This window comes from Vicia villosa, linkage group LG2 (assembly GCF_029867415.1).
Source record: "Vicia villosa cultivar HV-30 ecotype Madison, WI linkage group LG2, Vvil1.0, whole genome shotgun sequence".
In the NCBI taxonomy this organism is placed as follows: Eukaryota; Viridiplantae; Streptophyta; class Magnoliopsida; order Fabales; family Fabaceae; genus Vicia; species Vicia villosa.
Genome location: NC_081181.1, coordinates 168,498,615 through 168,522,610, shown reverse-complemented (window position 1 = coordinate 168,522,610; position 23,996 = coordinate 168,498,615). Strand labels below are relative to the sequence as shown.

The 23,996-nt window shown below is 27.4% G+C and overlaps 1 protein-coding gene across 1 annotated transcript; it reads right to left on the bottom strand.

Moving 5' to 3' along the window:
- Positions 1–6,555: 6,555 nt before the first annotated feature.
- Positions 6,556–9,906, bottom strand: LOC131652889 (proline dehydrogenase 2, mitochondrial-like). The gene is made up of 4 exons (XM_058922876.1): positions 9,230–9,906; positions 7,310–7,955; positions 6,862–7,102; positions 6,556–6,731 (listed from the first exon to the last, which is right to left on the bottom strand). The coding sequence occupies exons 1-4, from the start codon at positions 9,764–9,766 to the stop codon at positions 6,692–6,694; spliced, it is 1,464 nt and encodes a 487-aa protein (XP_058778859.1). The 5' UTR covers positions 9,767–9,906; the 3' UTR covers positions 6,556–6,691.
- Positions 9,907–23,996: the final 14,090 nt, after the last annotated feature.

Genomic DNA, 23,996 nt, shown 5'->3' with positions numbered 1-23,996 from the left:
CTCCATTAAGACAAAGAACATTGTGTTTATGTTTTCTTTTATTTCCATTTTCTGACAGAATTAGTATCACCTATGTTTCTGATGATCTTTTGATTCAAGTTCAATTTGAAAGTTAAAATCTATGCCACTTAATAAAAAACATACATCCCGTTTCACCTACTCAAAATCTAGGAATTAGGCCGGTGTGGGGTATTTTCATCTTTGGTGAGTTTGGTTTATCACGAAGTAGCTTTTGTTAACATGGAACTTTGAGAAATCATATTTCAATAATATCTATGTTGCTCTTGGAGAAATCATATCGAGTTGAAGACCAATGACGATTTAAAAGTTATGTGGAGATCATATCACCATAGGCTAATAAAGGGGCCGACCGAGTTCGATTTGACAGTTTTTAGATCTATTGACGACATTAACAAGATGTTGAAACGTTCAAAATCATCTAGTAACGTTTATGTTTTATTATTTAGTATTGTTTTCTTAAGTTATGTAATTGTCTGTCTAAGTTGTGTAACCGTTTATCAAATGTCAAGTTATGTTCATCATGCATCAATGAAAGTGTCAAAATGTTATCGAATAAACAATGTTGTGCAAATATTTAAGTAATACTACACATAATATAAAAGTAATAATAATGTCTAAATAAGTTCCCATGGGCTATGTGTGTTCCCTGCAATGCCAAACTAAAAATCTTGTCATCTGGGTTCACCAAACTCATGAGGTTATTCATAATGACTGCTATCATATGCAGACGTTGAGAGTCATATGCACCATGTGGAGGCGATGGACGTGGCAACACCTTATCTGAAGGTATCCTAACACCAGCATGAAAAGATTCATCATATGAAGATCCAACATAAGAAGGTCCGGGATCATCTTCACGCTACCTAGGTGGGATGATGCGAGGGTGTGATGCAGTCAGAAACCACTCCAAATACCCATCCACATACTCCGCAAGAAACTAAACCTCCACTGCATGATCTCTAAAGGCACGTGCAAAATTGATAATGTTACAATGAAACCAACTATCAATGCCCTCAGATGGAATAACAGGGAATGATTGTGGGATGTCTTGAACATATTCAAACCGGCGCAGAAACTTCTCAGACAAGTGTCTAGCCATTAACCTTTTCCATTGTAGATTACCAAAAAGTGTAGCGTCATCTAACTCCTCATACACTATATGACATGTGTAGTGTGTCTAGACGACATCGTTTACAGTCAGGACATCAATCCTCCTCATGTACTCAACAACACCCCCTGGGTGTGCATGCCTTCCCCTCCATCTCCTGGCCCGCGGGGACTCAACAATGGTAACAATAATCCGCCTTAAAAATGGACGGGAAATGCTCGTATATCCAGTACAACACTATAACAAAGACTCAGATGATCAAAAATAATGTAATAAATAGAACTAACATAATAAGAAATAATAATTTGATTATACCTGAAATAAACTCATATAACCGACAAGCTAACTGATGTTAAACATAGTCGCCTTTCTAAGGGCAAGTTATGTTTGTATTTTTTATGTAAAAAACAAGTTCTATTTGTCATATGTTTTGTTTCTAAGGAATAAATAAGGATTTTAAACTCCTAACGCACCCCATTTAATATGCGTTGAAAGATTCCGGATGTCAATATTTAGAATATCCCATGAAACATGATTGAGTTTCTAATGTCCATATAGATCTAAAACTTGTATAAATATGGACGCCCTTCATGTTGTTAACTAAAACACCCCAAAATGTCTCAATATTCGTATCATGCATTTGTCTACTTCAACATCGAGATGCTCCCTCTTGAATGTAGGTTTACAAATCACCCACTTGTCGATCTGAATTCCACATTAAAGAATCTCTTGCGATACTCTAACAATTAAATGGTCGTGAAATTATCTTATCGTTCACATTCGATTGCAAATGATAATTACGAGATCGAAGATGATATTCTAAAGATGTTAAAATGTTCTCAAAGATCTCTTGATGAAGAGATGTAATGCTAATTTTAAGATACCAAAAATCTTTGCAATCTTATGTATTTATGTATGTCAAATGAAAGATTATTATTAATGAGTCTTGCTAACTAGTGTTCTCAGGGCAATAGTTAAACATTCTAAAAAAGAAAATATTTTATAGAAAATTTAATATTTTAATTTTCAAGACATTAAATACGTATATTACCAAGATAAATTTACTATTTTAAATTCTTAATCATTGCCATATGAGCACTAGTTAACATTTCTCATTATTAATTTATGTTGTTTTTTCCATTTCTGCAATTGCTCATGGTTTGTATCAACATGGAAGATTCCAGATTTTAATTTATGGCAACCCTATGAACATTATTTCTTGTTTCGTCTATGTTTTATTTTATCTTAATAAGAAACATTGTGGATTGTAATAGAGAAAAAAGGATGTATCCTGACAGTGTAAATTATTTTTACACTGTCAATCAATGACAACCATGTATCTTATCAAGTCAGCTTTAAATTTTAAAATACTGAAATGATTTGGCACTTTAAAATAATCTGATTAGATGTCTTTATAATACTTTTTTATATTGACAGTGCACTACCACTAAACTCATTGTGATATCTAGACTAATCCTTAAGCACTAAGAAATTAAGTTTGTGGATAAGTTTGATTTGAGAGAATCCAAATTTTAATATCTAAAAGTAATTTTGACAACATAGAATGAGACTGAAGTACTCCCTCCGGTCTCAAATATAAGCAAAAAAAAATAAAAAATCTATGGTCTTAAATATAAGAAAAAAAATCAATATTTATTACATTCAATGTCACTATTTCAAATATACTCCTACAAGTTTTTACATTTTAAATATTTTCAACCATTTCCAAAGCAAAAAATAGGGGTAGAATTAGAAAGAGAGTAAGAATTAAATGCATTGAGACATTCTCCTTAAAGGGTAAGTTTTTTTTTGTAAATTTGCTTATATTTGAGACCGGAGGGAGTAGTTTTGATTACCTACCCCAAGTCCTAGCAAGTTCCGAGAAATTTTGAGTTAATCAAATTGCTTAGAGAATTGTTCATACTTTAAGTCTCTCTCTCTCTTTCTTAAAAAAATTCTAAGCCACTATTTTTATTTGCATTTGAAAAGATAAATTCTTAGATACTCGTAATAAATAGTTGGGTATTAGTGTCTTTAGTATAAATTAATTAAAACTTTTAATTTATTTTAAAATAAGATAATTTAAAAGGTGACATGATAAGTAATAATTTTGTTTGATTAGATGAAGACATCCGTTCCTAGCTAAATTAATTTGGTGTGTTAAATTTGGATGTTTTCAAATTAGTTATAGGCTTAATTGCAATTTTGGTCCCTCTATTATCATTTTTTTTTAGTTTTGGTCCTCCTATTTTAAAATCCGGAATTTTAGTCCCTATATTTTAGTTTTTTAAGGGTTTTGGCCCCCCTGCAAATTCGAAGACGATTTTAAATGAAATGACGCTCATATTAATGATGTGTCACTGTCAGTTCAGCTGTGAAATGTTAAAAAAAAAGTAATTTTATTTAAGATTTATGTTGAACATGTCATCAATGTGAGTTCAATTTCATTAAAAATTGCCTTCGAATTTGGAAGGGGACTAAAATCCTCAAAAAACTAAAATAAAGGGACTAAAATTCAGGATTTTAAAATAGGGGGACCAAAACTCAAAAAAAATGATAATAGGGGGACCAAAATTACAATTAAGCCTTAGTTATATAGTTATGATAATGCACTGAATTTAACATTTATCAGTTTCCAGCGTGATTCCAACTCTATAAAATTGGTGAGGGTACCTAATGAGTGTTTTTATTCATATACGGCTTTTGCTAATAAAAAAAAATGCAATGTATCTGTCCTCTTCAAATTTACAATACACCTAGTATATCCTTGTACGTGTTGTGTTATCAATTTTTTTCTTTTGGTTGTTTTCTTTTATTACTAAGACAATTATAATTAGGTAGGTCCTCTAAATGAGAAATTAAAGGTGTCAAAAAAAAATGTTAGTCATAAATGATTTGTTAATAAATTCACATAATCAAGTTGCAAATATTTTCACCAAACCCCCATTTTCTATTTGACTACACAAACTTAGAATGATTAAAGGTCGTTTTGGAGTATAAACCCTAATTTTATTTTTAATTAGCTAGAGATTAATATTCTTAGTTGATTATTTTATTAGTTATATACTTAATTAGAGATTAACTGTCTGTGTTCACTTTTTTATTTTGTTTTATACACTCTAGTTCCTAGAAAAATATGGCTCTAATAATCTAGAATTTGTACTGAGAGGTCATAACACTTACAAATTTATCAATACAAAATTTATTTTAAATCAATATTTTTTTTCATAATACATTTTAATTACATTGATCGCCATATATTAACACTTATAAAAAGAATCTTATAGAGCTACATATTTTCGTGCTCTTCTCTTCTAATTAATTTATTCTTTAAAAAAACGTGTCATTGACACACTAAACATATCCATTTTATGTACTTTCTAAATTATTTTGAATTTAGGAATTTTAATTTTTAAGTAATTTATTCAACCCTAATAGGGATGACAATTTGGCCCATTCCAGTGAGTTCCCACAAAAATACCCATATCAGGTAGGGTAAAAACCCGCAAAAATGGGTACGAGTACGGGCACGGATAATTACCCATTTAAATATACGGGTATGGGTGCGGGCACGGGTACCTTACTACCCACACTGCTCCATACCCGCACTACATATTTCTATAATATCATTTATATTATTATATAAAAAATGCATGTTTCTACATTTTTTAAAAATATATCGCTATTAAATCATTACACATTTTAATAAAAGTGTTTATTTGTTTCTCAACAATAACATGCATAATTTTTTTAATATTGTTAAAAAGACTTAAATTATATGATATTTTGTAATTAAATGGTTTAATTTTACTATAAATGCGGGTAAGCGGATATGGATATGGGCATTAAGGTACCCACAGAATACGAGTACGAGTATAAATATTGATACCCACGCGGGTTTGGACTCAGATACGTGGATTTTTTTAAACTGCGAGTATGGAGACGAGACGGGTACTCTAGTACCCTACCCATTGCCATCCCTAAACCCTAATAAAAATTAGTTCACATATCATTTCTTTAACAATCGTTTATACTCATTTAATTTAATTATTACTTACTAATTGATCTAAATCAATTTTTTTTTCATTGGTGTATAAATTATTCATGATTCCACAATTGTCCTGATCAAGTTGCACTGACAGCATTTGAACTTGGATGCTTTCAGATTAATTAGATAGTTCTGATAATGTACTGAATTTGGTATTTAGCAATTTCCGGCATGATGAATCCAAATCCAACTCTGTTTAATTGGTAGGGTACCTAATGAATTTTGTTTTCGCATACCACTTTTTTTCTTTCTTTCCCAAATTAGGTAATAAAAAATGCAATGTATCCTGTTCAAATTAATAATACACCCCTATATCCTAATTATTAGATATGAGTGGAGGTTAGGCCCATATACATCTTATCAATTTTCTCTTTTTGGTTGTTTTCTTTTATTAGTGAGGGAATTATAATTAGGTAGGTCCTCTATATGAGAAATTAATGGTGTCAAAAAATCTCATATATGATTGGTTAGATATGTAAGTCTATAGCCAATTTGTTATATTGTCTCCATAGCTAAAGCTAGCTATTATGGAGCCAACCAACCAATGCATGTGATTTTTCTGGAAAATAAGATATATAGGGCCATCAATTATTTATGTTTTGGACCCATAAATAGATTTTCCATAACATATTTATATAATTGTATGGAGTACTATTTTTTTTAAATTTCATTGTATAAGTTTGATCAAATTGAATTTTACTTCCTAGAATTTGTTCAATTTTACTCACTCCGATCTTAAATATAAGCAAATTTACAAAAAGCTCATCCTTTAAGGAGGATGTCTCTATGCATTTAATTCTTACCCTCTTTCTAATTTTACCCCTATTTTTTGCTTTGGAAATTGTTACAAACATTTAAAATACAAAAAATTATAGGGGTATATTTGGAATAGTGACATTAAATGTAATAAATATAGTTTTTTTTATTATATTTAAGACCATAGATTTTTTTTTGTTGCTTATATTTGAGACCGGAGGGAGTACGTTTTAGCAATAGATATCATAATTTAATCATTTGGATAAAATAAAAGTTTAACCTAATTTTATTCCATAGCCAACTTTATAGTAAATTCTCTGAAATCGGATAAAATAGAATATAATTTTATCTCATTTTTTTTAAATTAACCCTTTCCTTTAAATAATTTTAATTTTTAATAACTTAACAAAATTATAAAATTATTATTTATTAATTTTTTAATGATTCAACTAAATAATTTAAGAAATTTAATACAAATTTAAGTGCATGAAACTTTATTATTTATAAAATTCTTTATTTTAATAGTAGAAAGAGTCTAGTTGAGTGGAATTTGCAAGACTATACATTTACCTAAAATGAATTAACATAAATAACTCAAATTTGACAAAATATATGCTAACACTCAACTCAAAACTCCACATTTAAAATGTCAACAAAGTAAAATTTTATTTCATTACAAGCCATAAACTAAATTTCACCATAATTTTGAATTCTCTAATTTATAAGTAAACAGAATACTTAGATAACTATTGCATCTCTTAAAATATTGCAGCCTTTATTCTCCTTCCCAACTCCTTTCTGCAAAAACATAAACAAAACAAACCAAAAGCTATTGTCAACAAAACATCAAAATGAATAAAGGTTTCTTGTGTCACAAGCTAATAAAAAAAGTCATGCCTTTTATCTTTCTAGTTATTGAACTTTTTACCTTATGAGTTGCCTATCAAAACCGGAAGCAGCCAAAAGACCTCTATTCTCCTCAGCCCTTCTCAATAGATATGGCATAACCATCTCAACCGGACCATACGGCATATACTTGCTAACCCTAAATCCTGCATTACTCAAACCATATGAAAGTGCGTCGGACATTCCACATAGTTGTGCAAATTCAAGCTTGTGGTTCACTTTTCCAATCCCAATTTCATATGCTTTTGCAGCAGCTAATTTCCCTACACAAGATAAATTCATTGTTCACGTCAATTCAATTCTTGGTTTTTTCAAATATAGCACTGATATTTCAAATTAAAGATGTGTCTGGTGTTTAGAGATGTGATGTGTCTGGTGTCGGTGTCTAACCTATGTATATTACATTTTCTTTGTGTCCCCACGCTAGTGTTTTATCTGGTGTCTGTGTTTTTATCTAATCTAAGTAGTACCTGATTCAATATTATGCGTAGCAAGAACGACAGAGCCACGTCCATTAGCGACCTTCTCCATCAAAAAAGACGAACAATCATTGAAGCTATTATGAGTATCTTGAATACTATCATGAATCGGCGAACCATATCCAAACGATTCAGCTATTTTACTTTCCATAGACATATAAGCACCTCTAACCAACTTAAATCCCAAAGGAATGCCAATTTTATCAGCAGCTTGTGTCGCAAGCAACAATCTCTCTTTAGCATCTTTCAAGTAAGTTTGAATTGTTCCAAACACAATAGGATTATCATCTTTGTTATGAACAATCGCAGCAGAATACGTGAAGTAATCGATAGCCGGTTGAACTGTAGTGTGTTCAGCATCAACTAGTAACGGCTTGTTTGATTCAACACATTTTTGACAAAGTTGTTGTAATCTTTGGTTTGCTAGTTGAAGATCATGTTCTTCTTCTTGTGTCAATGGTTCTGGTTTTGTCTGAGTGTGGTATAATGGACTTGATTCAGAGAAAATTGGTAGAGAATCTTGTTTCCATGGTAGAACAAATGAAGGGTCTTTTTGTTGCCATCTTAGAAGATCACTCATTCTTTCTAGTAATGCCATTGGACATATTGCAGTGATTTTCACAATCACAAAACTCACCTATCGCATCAAATAAAAAATTATATATAAGATAAAGAAATACAAAAAAAAAAATATATTACTGTCTCTGATGTCTATACACAACTATAAACTGATATGTTTTACGGACACAAATGATACAGTGATTTAATAAAACCATTTTGAAAGTGAAATAATTATAACTCTTAGTTAAAAAGTGTAAAAATTAAAATTAGTACTTAGGACTTTTTGTCCAAAACCAAATAAAAAAGAATTAGTGGACCCAAATGGAAGAACTAACTTCGATTAGTGGGCTCTATTAACTCTACATTATCAAAATGTATTGGAAGTCCACATATATCGCTGACTCCACCAATTATCAAAATTCTACTTTTATTAAGTTGGAGAACTAAAAACTCCACATATCAAACATGCATTGGAGATGCTAGTTTCCAATTTTAATGAGACAGTGGCAGTGCCAACCACATTTGTCATTTAGTTAAGTGGGACCAACATTGTATGTAAAATTATTCTGTAATATAAGACAAAATGTGATCACTTTTTAACACATAATTCCAATTTAAAAGGAATTTAAAAGGACCAAAATGTAATTGGCATGACTTGAATTGGCATATAAAGTTTCTACATGACATTTCTTACTTGGCGATACATATTCATGCATAGTGACACTTGTTGCCAACTCTTCACAAAAAGTTCAACACACGCCGAATAATAATAAACCAAACATTTGGTATGAACAAAAACATATACTTTATACTTTTCAAGATATCATAAAATACCATTAGTAAATATGGGTAGATTTTCAATATATCCAAAAATACTATACATCAGTAAATACTAGTATATTAGTAAATGATGTTTCAATGGATAATTATTGAAATATTTGACTGTAGGGGTGTGTGGATTCTAACATGCAACATCTCATTAATTTATTTTTAATTATTTATTTTTAAAGGGTAAATTTTTGACCATTAAATTATTAAAAAAAAAACTAGAGAAAAAAATTCTCTTATATTCGCCCACAAAAATTTGGGATATTCATAAACAAAAAGATTCTCAGAATCAATTTTTGTTTAGAAAACAAAGGAAATATTCCAATTATCTGTAAAAAAACAGAATGAACACTTTTACACGCTACATTATCACACCAAACTAATTTGACGAAAACCTCATTTTTTTATTAAAATAATTAACAAACTTTAATTAACCTAATCAACCTTAAACAATGATTTAATCAAGATTATGAAAAGTAAACCAAAAAAAAAAAAAAGAATGAGGCAAAATTAGAAACTTACAGAAGAATGAGGAAGCGATTTGCTAACATCAACGCAATGAAGAAAGCCATTAAGATTACGATCACAACCATCGTTATCGTGCGCATCTTCAACACCATAGACAAGCATGCCACGTAAGCCAGCATCGTTAACCGACCGTATACTCCGTCCAGCAGCATCAGCATCCTCTCCAGCACAAAAATGTTCAAAGAATGTTTTCTTTGTAACCGCCATAACCGCATCTTTCATAATTCCGTTTTGCAACAACCTCGATTGTAAAGCCCATATTCCAACGTCCACCATCGGTCCTACCGCCGTTGCATGCAGAACGGCCGAGGATCGAATGAGCGTGGATGTTGGCACAGTCGAGAATAGTTTCTCGGCATTGTTTAAGTCGATAGACGGTAGTGTCTGCGACGGTGGTGGTGGCGGCGATTGTTTCTCGAGAACGGCGCCGGCGACGGCGGCCGTTGAAGGATGAGAGGAGTTGAGTGGCTTGGTGGTTGCTTTGAAACGGAGATTCTTCACGATTTTTTGTGGGACAGCGCGTGTTGCCATTCAAATTTTGAGATGTTTTTGATTTTCTTGACGATGTTTTTTTTTCTCTTCTTGTGATGAAGCTCTCTCTAGCAACACTTTGTTTCACACGTGAATTTTTTTGTTGATGTAGTTGTTTGTTACGATGTTGTAGGGTGTGGTGGTTTATATAGGCGTGAAAAGGTGAATAGGGTTTGGTTTTTGGAAAAGTACAACACTACAATTGGTTAAGTTGGGTAACTGTGTTGTGTTAGATAAGATTAGATTCTAATAACGTGGCCTAATTTTTATCTTTAGCAACTTTTTATTTTTAATTTTGACTTTCCTTATTTTAGTATATATTATAATTTTTTTCCTTTTAATATAAACACGTTTCTTTTAATTTAATTTCTTTGATTGTATATTTAGGGATGGCAAACAGACCCAAACCCACGGGGTCCACCCGCACCCGAACCCGAGTCAACGGGTGAAAACCCGAATTGACTGGGTTTGGGTTTGGGTTCGGGTGCCACCCGATAGTTCGGGTGCGGGTTTGGGTAGTGTGAAACCCGCGCCCGAAACCCGAAATCACACCCGAATATATATATATATATATATATATATATATATATATATAAATATATATATATATATATATATATATATATATATATTATATATATATAATATATTTTTTAATATATATATATATATTATATATATAATATATTTTTTAATATATATATATATATATTATATTTATATATATATATATATATATATTATATAATATATTTTATATATATAATATTATTTTTTTGTGTGGAAATTTGTAAGAAAATTGTAGGAAAAATATGTTTTATGTATTTTGTTGCGGGTTTGGGTTTGGGCGAAAAAACTCGAACCCAACGGGTGTGGGCGTGGGTGTTATTTTGTCACCCGAATAGCTTTTGGGTTTGTGTTCGGGTTCGGGTGGTAATTTCGGGTACGGGTTTGGGTAGTATAAAACCCGCACCCGCGGGCACCCGTTGCCATCCCTATGTATATTGACTTTAAAATCAATTATTCAACTTTTGAGTTGTACTAAGATAATTCATATATTTAATTATTTTGTATAAAAGTAAATGGATTTTATTTTGAGTGGTTATTGTTGTCTTATTCTATTGATTAGATAAGTTGATTTTTCTTTTCAATGGAATCTTCTTTATATTACATCTTTTTACTTATTTTAAGGTTCAAATCCCTTTATACGTGGACTAATTTTTTGTTGATTGAGTAGTACATAATTTTATTTTGTTTTGAAAAAAGAGGTGTGCATAAATTTGATACCAATCACATCTTAAGAAATTGATATAATTTGTTTCTGATATTTTAGTAAAAAAATATATTACATTATAATAGATTAATATGTATGCACTAATAACATAAAATTCTTTATTAATATTCAATCAAATCACTTGAAAGAAGTATTTTTATATATTAATTTAAAAATATCTATATAAATATTTACACGATGTGATTTGATTAGATTTACCTGTAAAAAATTTGGACACTATTAATGCATAAATATAAATTTCATATTGTAGTTATAAATATAAATATATCATATATTAGTATGTAAAATGCAATTAAGAATCCTAAAATAGAAATTAAACATTGAAAATTATGGATTTTAGTTATATCAAATATAGTTGGTTATTTTTTGCATTTGATCTTTACTGCTTTGTTTTTTATCCAATAACTAGTAATAATCATGTGCATACGCACTGTTTCTGATTTGGTATGCACATTTGTTTACATAATATATTTATTTTAGATAAAAAATAAAATTTGAATTAAAATTTTTAGATGATAAATATCATTTTTCGTATATAAAAATATTTAGATCAATAATATATTTTTTCCCGTATACAAATATTATTTATGTTTAGGTATCACTTAAAAAAAATATCAGGATCAATAATTAATTTTTGTATATAAAAATATTTAAATTAATAATAGATTTTTTTTTCCGTATACTATTTTTTAATCAATTTTTTTTGAATCACAAATACCATTTTTCATATATAAAAATATTTAAATCATTAATAGATTTTTATCATTCACAAATATTATTTATGTTTAGGTATCATTTACAAAAATATCTGAATCAATTGTGAATTTTTGTATATAAAAATATTTAAATCAATAATAGTCTTTCTCCCGTATACATTTGTTGAATAAAATTCTTTTAGATCATAAATACCATTTTTCTTATATAAAAATATTTAGATCATTAATAGATTTTTCTCATATACAAATATTATTTATGTTTAGGTATCGTTTACATAAAAATATTTAGATCAATAATAGTTTTTTTTTCGTATATCTTTTTCGAATAAATTTTTTTAGATCTTAAATATAATTTTTTCTTATATAAAAATATTTAGATCAATAATAGATTGTTTCTCGTTTACAAATATTAGTTTTGTTTAGATATCATTTACAAAAATATCTGAATCAATAGAATTTGATACTAATACAATTTGACTATAAATAATAGTAGTATCAGTATGTTACAGTTGAATAATACACTTTTTCCCGTGTATATATATATATATATATATATATATATATATATATATATATATATATATATATATATATATATATATCCTATTTTCATCGATAATACATATTTTTGAAATGAAATCAATAACAAATTAAATTTTATAAACTTCATTAATGAAATATATCAATATAATAATATTTTAAATCATATAAATTAAAGTTAATGATAAGTGACACATATTTTTGTATTTTATCTTTCAAGTATATTTTTAAATTCACTTTATTTGAAATAATTTTTTTAAACTAAAATTATTATTATTTTCTTAAAATATATTGTATCTTAAAATAAAAGTTATTCCAAATTACATTTCTTTCTTATTAATATTCAATTACTAAAGTTAATATTTAAAAACTAAATACTATTTTAAATGTAATTAACAATCATTTAATATAATCATAATAATCATTTTATTAAAAAATAATTTTTTTGGAATGTTTTGATTAATAATTGATTGGAAATAATAATAATAAAGTAATAAAAAGTTAAAAGTGAAAAGGGAAAAGTGAATTGGAAAGTAAAAAGTGAGTTGAAAAAAATCAATAAAACATATTTTTACCCTCAAATTATTAATTTAGACTAAGATAACAAAAAAGTATTTTTGTGATTTCAAAAACAACAATTTTTGACTAAATAATTAGAGTCGGCTCAATCAATTCAGATGTCCTATTTTAATTTAAAAAAACTATATAATTTAAGAATTAAAAATAATACATTACATTATATATTAACCAAATGAAACATCAAAAGATTCAAAAGATTATTTAAATTATAAATTATTTATAAAAAATTTGTGTTTTTAATATTTTTTTGATTAATTATAAAAAAAAAAATTAGTTCAGTGGTTAGCAGTCGGCTGACCCCTTAAAATCTGAGGTGTGGTGTTGAAGCATTCCCTGCACTTGTGCAGGTGTTTACGAATATAAGTATATTGGAGTAACAAATATTTTATTATTTTATTTAAACTCATTAATATTTGATCATATAAAAACTAATATATATTATTTTTAAAGATAAAATTTTATTTTATTACAAACCTATTATTTATACTAATACACCCACTCATTTTTATGAAGGTGTGTATTAACATGGTGCACATTCTTAATTTAATACTAAAAACTCTTCTCTCTCTTAATTATGATTTATTTAATTTCTTTTTAAATTATTTTCATATTTAAAATTCATTTTCTCTCTCAATTTTTTCCTCTATTAATTTATGTAGCTATTTGACATTTAACTATCTATTTGATGCATAAAAAATAAAATTTCAATTTGGTGCATGAAGAACAAAAACTCTTTAATGTTTGTTTGACAAAAACATTTTTATAATTAAATTACTACACATTTTTTAGTGTATTAATAGTGATTTATTTAACACTAACATTTATCATTAAAAAAGAACTTTTATTAATTTTTTTCTTGAAATACAGCTCAAAGGAATAACTTAATTTTTTAGTGTAACACTAATATTTATTCATTATTATTTTTAACAAAAACAAATGAATAAATATATTCTTTTGTAATGTATTTTAAACATCAACGTTTTTTTGACAACAATAATTTTATAGTAAAGTTACTTCTTAAAATACACTATAAAATAATTTAGTTTTTATTTAAAAATAAATTTAAAAAGACTGATTACTCAAAATTAAAGAAAATAGATTTGTTATAGAAAAGTTTATAAGTTGTTTCTGTAAAAAAAATTGAAAACAAATTCTTTTGAATTCTAATTAAAAAACTAAAGAAAAGTCTTTTCTTTTTTATTATTTTTTCTTTTATCATTAGTAGTGATTTAACACTAACATTTATAATTAAAAAAAAACTTTTATTAATTTTTTTCTTGAAATACAGCTCAAAGGAATAACTTAATTTTTTAGTGTAACACTAATATTTATTCATTATTATTTTTAACAAAAACAAATGAATAAATATATTCTTTTGTAATGTATTTTAAACATCAACGTTTTTTTGACAACAATAATTTTATAGTAAAGTTACTTCTTAAAATTTGTTATAGAAAAGTTTATAAGTTGTTTCTGTAAAAAAAATTGAAAACAAATTCTTTTGAATTCTAATTAAAAAACTAAAGAAAAATCTTTTCTTTTTTATTATTTTTTCTTTTATCATTAGTAGTGATTTAACACTAACATTTATAATTAAAAAAAAACTTTTATTAATTTTTTTCTTGAAATACAGCTCAAAGGAATAACTTAATTTTTTAGTGTAACACTAATATTTATTCATTATTATTTTTAACAAAAACAAATGAATAAATATATTCTTTTGTAATGTATTTTAACCATCAACGTTTTTTTGACAACAATAATTTTATAGTAAAGTTACTTCTTAAAATACACTATAAAATAATTTAGTTTTTATTTAAAAATAAATTTAAAAAGACTGATTACTCAAAATTAAAGAAAATAGATTTGTTATAGAAAAGTTTATAAGTTGTTTCTGTAAAAAAATTGAAAACAAATTCTTTTGAATTCTAATTAAAAAACTAAAGAAAAGTCTTTTCTTTTTTATTATTTTTTCTTTTATCATTAGTAGTGATTTAACACTAACATTTATTTAAAAAAAAAACTTTTATTAATTTTTTTCTTGAAATACAGCTCAAAGGAATAACTTAATTTTGTAGTGTAACACTAATATTTATTCATTATTATTTTTAACAAAAACAATTTTATAATGAATAAATATATTCTTTTGTAATGTATTTTAACCATCAACGCTTTTTTGACAACAATAATTTTATAATAAAGCTACTTCTTAAAATACACTATAAAATAATTTAGTTTTTATTTAAAAATAAATTTAAAAAGACTGATTACTCAAAATTAAAGAAAATAGATTTGTTATAGAAAAGTTTATAAGTTGTTTCTGTAAAAAAAATTGAAAACAAATTCTTTTGAATTCTAATTAAAAAACTAAAGAAAAGTCTTTTCTTTTTTATTATTTTTTCTTTTATCATTAGTAGTGATTTAACACTAACATTTATAATTAAAAAAAAACTTTTATTAATTTTTTTCTTGAAATACAGCTCAAAGGAATAACTTAATTTTTTAGTGTAACACTAATATTTATTCATTATTATTTTTAACAAAAACAAATGAATAAATATATTCTTTTGTAATGTATTTTAAACATCAACGTTTTTTTGACAACAATAATTTTATAGTAAAGTTACTTCTTAAAATACACTATAAAATAATTTAGTTTTTATTTAAAAATAAATTTAAAAAGACTGATTACTCAAAATTAAAGAAAATAGATTTGTTATAGAAAACTTTATAAGTTGTTTCTGTACAAAAGAATTGAAAAAAAATTCTTTTGAATTCTAATTAAAAAACCAAATAAAAGTCTTTTCTTTTTTATTATTTTTTCTTTTATCATTAGTAGTGATTTAACACTAACATTTATAATTAAAAAAAAAATTTATTAATTTTTTTCTTGAAATACAGCTCAAAGGAATAATTTAATTTTGTAGAGTAACACTAATATTTATTCATTATTATTTTTAACAAAAACAATTTTATAACGAATAAATATATTCTTTTGTAATGTATTTTAACCATCAACGTTTTTTTTTGACAACAATAATTTTATAATAAAGTTACTTCTTAAAATACACTATAAAATAATTTAGTTTTTATTTAAAAATAAATTTAAAAAGACTGATTACTCAAAATTAAAGAAAATAGATTTGTTATAGAAAAGTTTATAAGTTGTTTCTGTAAAAAAATTTAAAACAAATTCTTTTGAATTCTAATTAAAAAACTAAAGAAAAGTCTTTTCTTTTTTATTATTTTTTCTTTTATCATTAGTAGTGATTTAACACTAACATTTATAGTTAAAAAAAAAACTTTTATTAATTTTTTTCTTGAAATACAGCTCAAAGGAATAACTTAATTTTTTAGTGTAACACTAATATTTATTCATTATTATTTTTAATAAAAACAATTTTATAATGAATAAATATATTCTTTTGTAATGTATTTTAACCATCAACGTTTTTTTGACAACAATAATTTTATAATAAAGTTACTTCTTAAAATACACTATAAAATAATTTAGTTTTTATTTAAAAATAACTTTAAAAAGACTGATTACTCAAAATTAAAGAAAAAAGATTTGTTATACAAAACTTTATAAGTTGTTTCTGTAAAAAAAATTGAAAACAAATTCTTTTGAATTCTAATTGAAAAACTAAAGAAAAGTCTTTTCTTTTTTATTATTTTTTCTTTTATCATACACTATAAAGTTTCAGTAAAAAAATTGAAAACAATTTCTTTGAGCTGTATTTCCAGAAAAGAAAATACTAAAAGTATTTTCTTTTAATTATAAATGTTATAAAGAATATGCGCCTATGTAATTACAAAAATGTTTTTGTCAAACAAAAAAATATTAGAATGGTAATGAGTAACGTTAAAAATCTTTAATCTTACCAAATTGATGCTAAATTGATAGTTAAATGTCAAATAGCTGCATAAATTAATTGAGAGAAAAATAGAGAGAAAATGAGTTTTAGGTATGAAAATAATTGAAAAGAAATTAAATAAATCATAATTAAGACATGAGTGTTTTTAGTGTTAAATTGAGAAGATGCATATGCTTATACACACATTCATAAAATTGAGCGAGTGTGTTATAGTTAGGGGTGGCAAAATGGACTTGACATGTTTGGCATGTCCGTTTTGTCTGACTTTTGTGCAGAGCAGACCAAGGTTTTAGGCCTTCACCCTGTGATCGTCCCGTCTTATTTTTTATGCGGATTTTTGCGGGCAGGAACATTAACATAAATTTTGCATTTTTAGGTTTAAAAAGTACTTAGCCCCTGTCCCAACCTCACTTTTTTGTGGGGCATGCAAAAGTTTTAGAGCCGCACCCTCAACTATGACTGTCTCGTCCCGCTTCGTTTTCTTGCGGACTTTTACAAGACGGACATGCCCGTTTGCCACCCCTAATTATAGCATTCCCATTATTTTATTTTAAATACTATTTTAAAAATAATATTTTATTTTATTACGAACCTATTATTTTATAAATAAAAATCTATTTTATAAGCGTATACCTTTTTATAAATAAAAGTCTATTTAGTTATGAACATACTAGTTTATAAATAATTTTTTTAAAATATAAATACACTTTTTGTTATAATAGTTTAAAATTCATACATATGAAAATTATATTCAAATAATAATCAAATAAAAAATATTTAATTTTTTTAATAATATTAAATTCTAAACACATTTAAATCATACGATCTAGAAACATAGGCAAAATAATATGAGTAAGAGAGTTAGGTGCTAAATTATAGAGGAAGCATGGACAGGAGATTTAGAAGGTAACATGATGTTTGTAAATCCACGTAGAGATGATGTGGAGTATCGATTTCAAGATAATATTGCTGAGCTGTTTCCATCCTCATCAATTAATTGAGTCAAATTGTTAGATAAACAAATGAGGTGTATGCTTTTAATATGTTCATACTAGCCATATCTGGAATGAATCCTCCTATAGTACAATAATAATCCCTACGTTTTCGAGATCATAGTGTTCATCACCTCATTGAGATTCATAGTTGTGCGATAGTCAAAGACTTCTCTTTATCATCTGATGGTTGGAGTTTCTCCCTCATTTTGACTAAGATGTCTCCTTTTATGTATGATACCATCAAGTTTATTCCATCTCCGGAAGATGAAAAAAAAAACAGCTTGATATTATTACAAGAGTTTTTAAGATAAAGTTTGATCAACTTTTAAAAAGTTGACAAAGAAACATGTATTAGCCAAGGTTGTCGCATGTAAGGGCAATTTAATATTAAAATTAGAGACTTGCTATTTTGACACTAAAAAACATACACCGTATGTTACACCATCAGAAATAAAGGATATGGTCATATAACAACATCAATTGTCACATATCATAATTCCATTCCAATTCAAAATCAAAATGTTGATGAGATATTGAACAATATTTCAATTGCTGTTATATTTCACTGTGTGAAGCGTGCTGTAGGATTTTTCCCTTCTTAATCCATTGAAGGAAATTGACTGCTGAAAGAATGTTCTTTCATTCATCATGTCAACAATCTATTTATTTTACAGATTATGAGCAGATCAATGATTTGCTCACCAAACTATGTGTTACATAATCTATTTTTACTTCATGATTTGAGGCTAACAAGAAATATCTTGAGAAAGGACACTTACATATGGTCAATCTGTGAAAAAATTTGTCCATGTCAAAAGACAAAGCACATATAAACCAAGGAAAAGTGGTTTTACAATAGGAAGATTAGTTTGAATTCCTTAGAGTATAGGGGAATTTATCATCTCAAAATGATGCTTATGTTAAATTGTAATTCCTTGTGTCGTAGCAGCATGTGGCTCGACAGAACAAGGACGTGTCGAAACAAGTAGTGTATCGAGTTGTGTTAGTTGTCCAAGTGTTGAAGCGGTTAACTTCACACAGTATTTTGACTTGTGTCTAAAATAGGTATTTTGGACTTTTATGTTTTGGGTTTTGACTTAGGGAGAAAGCAAACCTAAGACTATAAGTAGAGGGACTAACCCCTATTTTGTAATAAGTTGAGCATTCACAAAATTTGCAATTGCAAGTGAATAAGAGATTTTCCATAGTTTGCGGCAGAGAGAAACTCTACAAAAAATCATCATCTTCTTCCTTTTATTTTCGTAAACCCTAATTCTTTTCTTCCCCAATTTTCTCGTTTTTCATTGTCATCGTGTAGTGATAACAATCTTGTTCATTAAGATTAATAGAATTTCTCCATTTTTGGATGGATTTCTAACAATCTATATCTAGAGCTCCGGTTGAACGATTCAAGGCAAGAAAATATCATGACAATGAATCATCCAAATGGGAATTTTCCAGCAATTCTAAAAGTTTATAATTATGAGAATTGGTGCAAGCAGATGAAGGTTGTGTTCTGTTGTCGAGATCTTTGGGATCTTGTGAAAGAAGGGTTAAAATTGCTTAAAGAAAATGCAAAAGAAGAAGAGGCTGCACATAAAGAACTGAAGAAGAAAAATTATAAAGCTCACTACAATAAATAACGCTTTTCATGATGAAGCTTTCACAACGATCGAAACAAAATCGCAGGTACATGTGAACGGAGCGAAATGTTTTATTTAAAAATAAATATTAATAAAACTGTTACCTTGAATATTCATAAATCTGACATAGATATAAGCTAAGGGTTTGAGGTTCAATTCCCAACTCCTGATATTTAATGTTATATATGGAACCAAAAAGGCGTCATTATGTTTTCTAGATTTTACGTCGGATATGTTACCCCGGTTTTTAGAAAAAATGAGATAAGTACTCCCTAAATTTTTATTCTTTTGACGACCAAAAAGGCGTATTTTTTTATATATTTTAAATCGGCTAATCTACCTCGGTTTTTTAAGTTTAACCGAGATAAAGTTTCTTTTAATTTTGACTCCCATATCCTTATATTTCACTTTTCGAGCCCTACCGAAATAACACTTTGGGTATCGACTCTTAATGCCTCCGTGTTGATTGAGTTGCGCGAGACATCACCCACGAGATCAAAGATGTTGATATCTCACTTTACGTTAGAGATAACCTTTGTGTGAGTGATACATGATAATATTGACGAGTGATTTTGGTTGAGTACAACTGGGTAGTAAGTTTAAGTATTTGATATGGTAGATAAAATGCAAACCCGAGAATTCTCTATTCTTCGAAGAATATATTATTTCTTATTTATATGTTTAATTCCCGTATTTGCCGTTTTTAAACAGTTTTAACCCAAATTCAATAATGCGAGAAACTGTCAAATGACAATTCAATAACACTAATCCCTGTGGAGACGATACGATAAAACTAAATAAATACTTACCTTTTTCTGCCACTTTACCGCTTCAACAGTCCCTCATTACTTTTTCAAAACTAATCCCAAGTGTTTCAGTTCTATTCCATATTTTATCACAACATGAAGGCCAATCAATGATATTTAAGACTTCCCCCCGACTCCTCCAGTGCCCGACAAAGCCTTGGGGGAAACTATTCAAGACCGGCCAAAAGCCCAATGGACCAAAGCTCAATCCATCTCAAATCCACTATACTCGATCCAAAGTATAAAAATAATTCATATGCTAAGTGCAAGGTACAGTCTCTGATCTCCACTTTCACTTTACTCATCTTGAATCATGAATTGACTTGGGCATTGTAGTGCTAACCATACAGGTCCATCCCGCACTATCGTAAAGGAGACCAGAACTACCGTTCAAGATAATCATTTATCTAACTATCTTCATTTATTGTTCTTAAGTGAAGCTAGGCCATCTATTTCTGGTTCCTAAAAAGAATAATATGTAAAGTATCTTAAATTTTCATAAGATTCATAATCTCTCTAATATAAATTCAAAAGTACATGTATGAAGAAAAATGATATGTCTGTCCAAGCTATTTGCTTTAGAATAAGATATTTAATTACTTTTTTTTTTTATAAACAAAGAAGGTATATTAAAAAGCACAAGGAGTGCTAACCCTCAAATACAAAAGAGAAAAGCCTCGACGATTCCCACACCAACCAAAACAACCTACCGACCAAATACACCGGCACAATCTATCAAAAACATAAATTCGGATGTATACACCAATTCTCCCAAAGAGCCGAATCTCTAACTTGAAAGGAAGAGAGAAACCATTCCCAAGACAAAAATTTAATCATCTCCACGGTATCAAAACTATCTAACACAACACCATTAAAAACAATCTCATTCCTACAAGTCCACACCCCCAACAAAAATGGCAACCCAAAAAGCAATAATGCCGTTTTCCAAATCTCTTATTTGAAACATTTAATGACAATCATTATATGTCGTATACATCAAGTAACAATCAACATATGTCATAAGCATCAAATAAGTTTCAAATAACAATTAGAATATGTCATAAGCATTGTAAAGAAAAATATACAACTTAACTAGTTAACTAAAATTCATTATTTGTTTGAATCATGGTACAAAATATGTGTCACATACACCGGAAATTAGTTAGTATCATATTTATCGGTACATATTATTTATCAGTACATATTGAAAAAATAGATTCATCAAAATACATGTTTCAATGGTTGTGACAGTGCAATTTTGACCTCACTTGTTGTTAGAGAAATGGACCATCTCCATTGTTTGGGATAAAAGAAGTGGTGGAGTAAACCTTGTGAAGGTAAGCCAAAATGACACTCAGATGTATCTATCATACTTTTTTTCAAAAAAATATTAATTAATCTCTAACTCTTAGGATAACTTAAAAACTTCTCTAAGTAACTATTCTTTGACATATCTATATTTGCCAATAGAAAACACATTCAATTTTCACTTGATCTTTATCTTCACATAATAAATTAAAGAAAAATAATAAAAACAAACACCAAATTCACCTTTACATAAAAAAAACATGATATAAATATTAGCCCAAACAAGTATTCACTGAAATTGTCTTCAATTTCATTCGGTTTATTTTCCGAGTAAGTAAAATATTTGAAATCATCAAAATACTTAATAATATAGCACAATATAATTGAGTTAAAAGTAATTAGATAAAAAAATATTAAATATTAAAATAATAATCAAATTATAAATCTGTACCATTTTTAAAATTTTAGTTTGATTAAAAATAATACTCTCTTTCATAAACCTCAAGACAAAATAACTGCAATCTATACATTAAATTGACAAGAACACTACACAAATAAAAAAGAATAATTTGGATTCACATTAAGTTAAAACTCTAACCAACAAAATTTTCAAGCTAGGTTATGATTTAAGGTTATGATTTAGAACTCTAGCCAACACAATTTATAAGCGGGTTATGATTTTTAAGTATATTTTATAATTTAGAAACTCAGTCACATCAAATATAACAAGAGGAGAAAGTAATATAATATATATTTTAATACAAAAAGAAAGAGAAGAATATAATTTAATACAATTTATACAAAAAGAAAATATAATGTAATATGAGTATTCAGTACCCTTTATATTGGTGTTTTCCTATATGAGTACCCTTTATACAAAAAGAAAATATAATGTAATATGAGTCACATCAAATAATTGGTTATATTGGTGTTTTCCTATTTGTAAACAACAAAAAAATACAAGAGGAGAAAGTAATATAATATATAATATATATTTTAATACAAAAAGAAAGAGAAAAATATTTTTTAATACAAAAAGAAAATATAATGTAATATGAGTACCCTTTATATTTTAAATTACTCCCTTTGATTAAATAAATGTCATGTAGTTTATGTGCATATTACATCTTAGAAGTTTGCCGCCCCACATTATAAAAATGAGACAGAGTATACTAAATTAATAATGCTTACATTGACTAATCTCAAAGTTTAAATCATGTCGGTTAATTTAAATTACTTTCGAAGGAACAACGTGCATCTCATGTTGGAAGTTGTCAAATTGATTTGGAAACGTGCCAATGGATGCAAGTGGAATTTTTCTACTTTTGCTTTAATTTTTTTTAAAGAAAAATGTGCTACTTCGAATCATTTTTTTTTTTCATTTATCAATATTTAATTAGTTATACTATTAGAAATACTTTTATTACAAAACTCATGTGTGTTTAAAAGAAAACTGCATGAACCTAAAAGTTGACTCTATATATAATATTTTAAGATTTTATGTGATTCTTCTATGATTTTGAAGCATTTATTCTGGTGCATCGATGATTCTTGACTCCCTAACAATGGTTTGAGAGTCTTAGAATGTGGCCAACTTGATATTAATATACTACTAATAAAAGTATTTTGTCCTATATAATATGAGTTTGATAATATTTTATTGTACGAATGTGTTTGAACTTGTTATGTTATATGGAGTTGACACAAGTGTCACATTGCATGAATTATAGTATCATGGTAGCATCTTTTTGGGTTTTACAAATTTTGTACACTATCAACTAATTAGTGATAAGTGATCCTCATGTCATGTGATAGGGACTGATACTGTCTTACATATATTTGGTGATGGTCCCTTCTAGGTGAAGGACAATGAGGTTATCAGTTGTCTATTGTGTCATGAAAATAGGAAACTAGTAATTGAAATTTGATGTTGGGATTTTAGAAAAGGGTTGGAATTGGATATTTTTCAGCCATTTCTAACTATAGTTCAATGATTTCATTTTCAAAATGTTTGTATTAAAATGGTACAACATGTGAACTTGTAACTTGAATTTTCACATATATGTAGAATGTCGCTTTAGCTGCTTCTAGCTTCAATAGAATAACCTTTTCTCTAAAATTTTATGAAGCAGTTTCGATAGAATAATCTTTTCTCTAAAATTTTATTTATGATTTAAGGGTTAAATATGTATATGGTTCATATAAATAACACACATTTCATTTTTAATCTCTATTAATTTTTTTTAATTAAATCATTTTAAAAATAGGAGTGGCAAAACGGATCGCCCGCTCCGCCTAATGCTCACCAAAAAGCTAGTAGGGCGGCAAACCCGTCAAGTAAAATAGACATAAAAATCATGTCCGCCTCACCAAGGTGGCAGGTAGGCGGGCGGCGGGCTTGCCCGCCTTTTTATTTATTTATTTATTTTCTTTCATTTTTTAATAGATTAATAGTCTTTTTTTACCTTTCA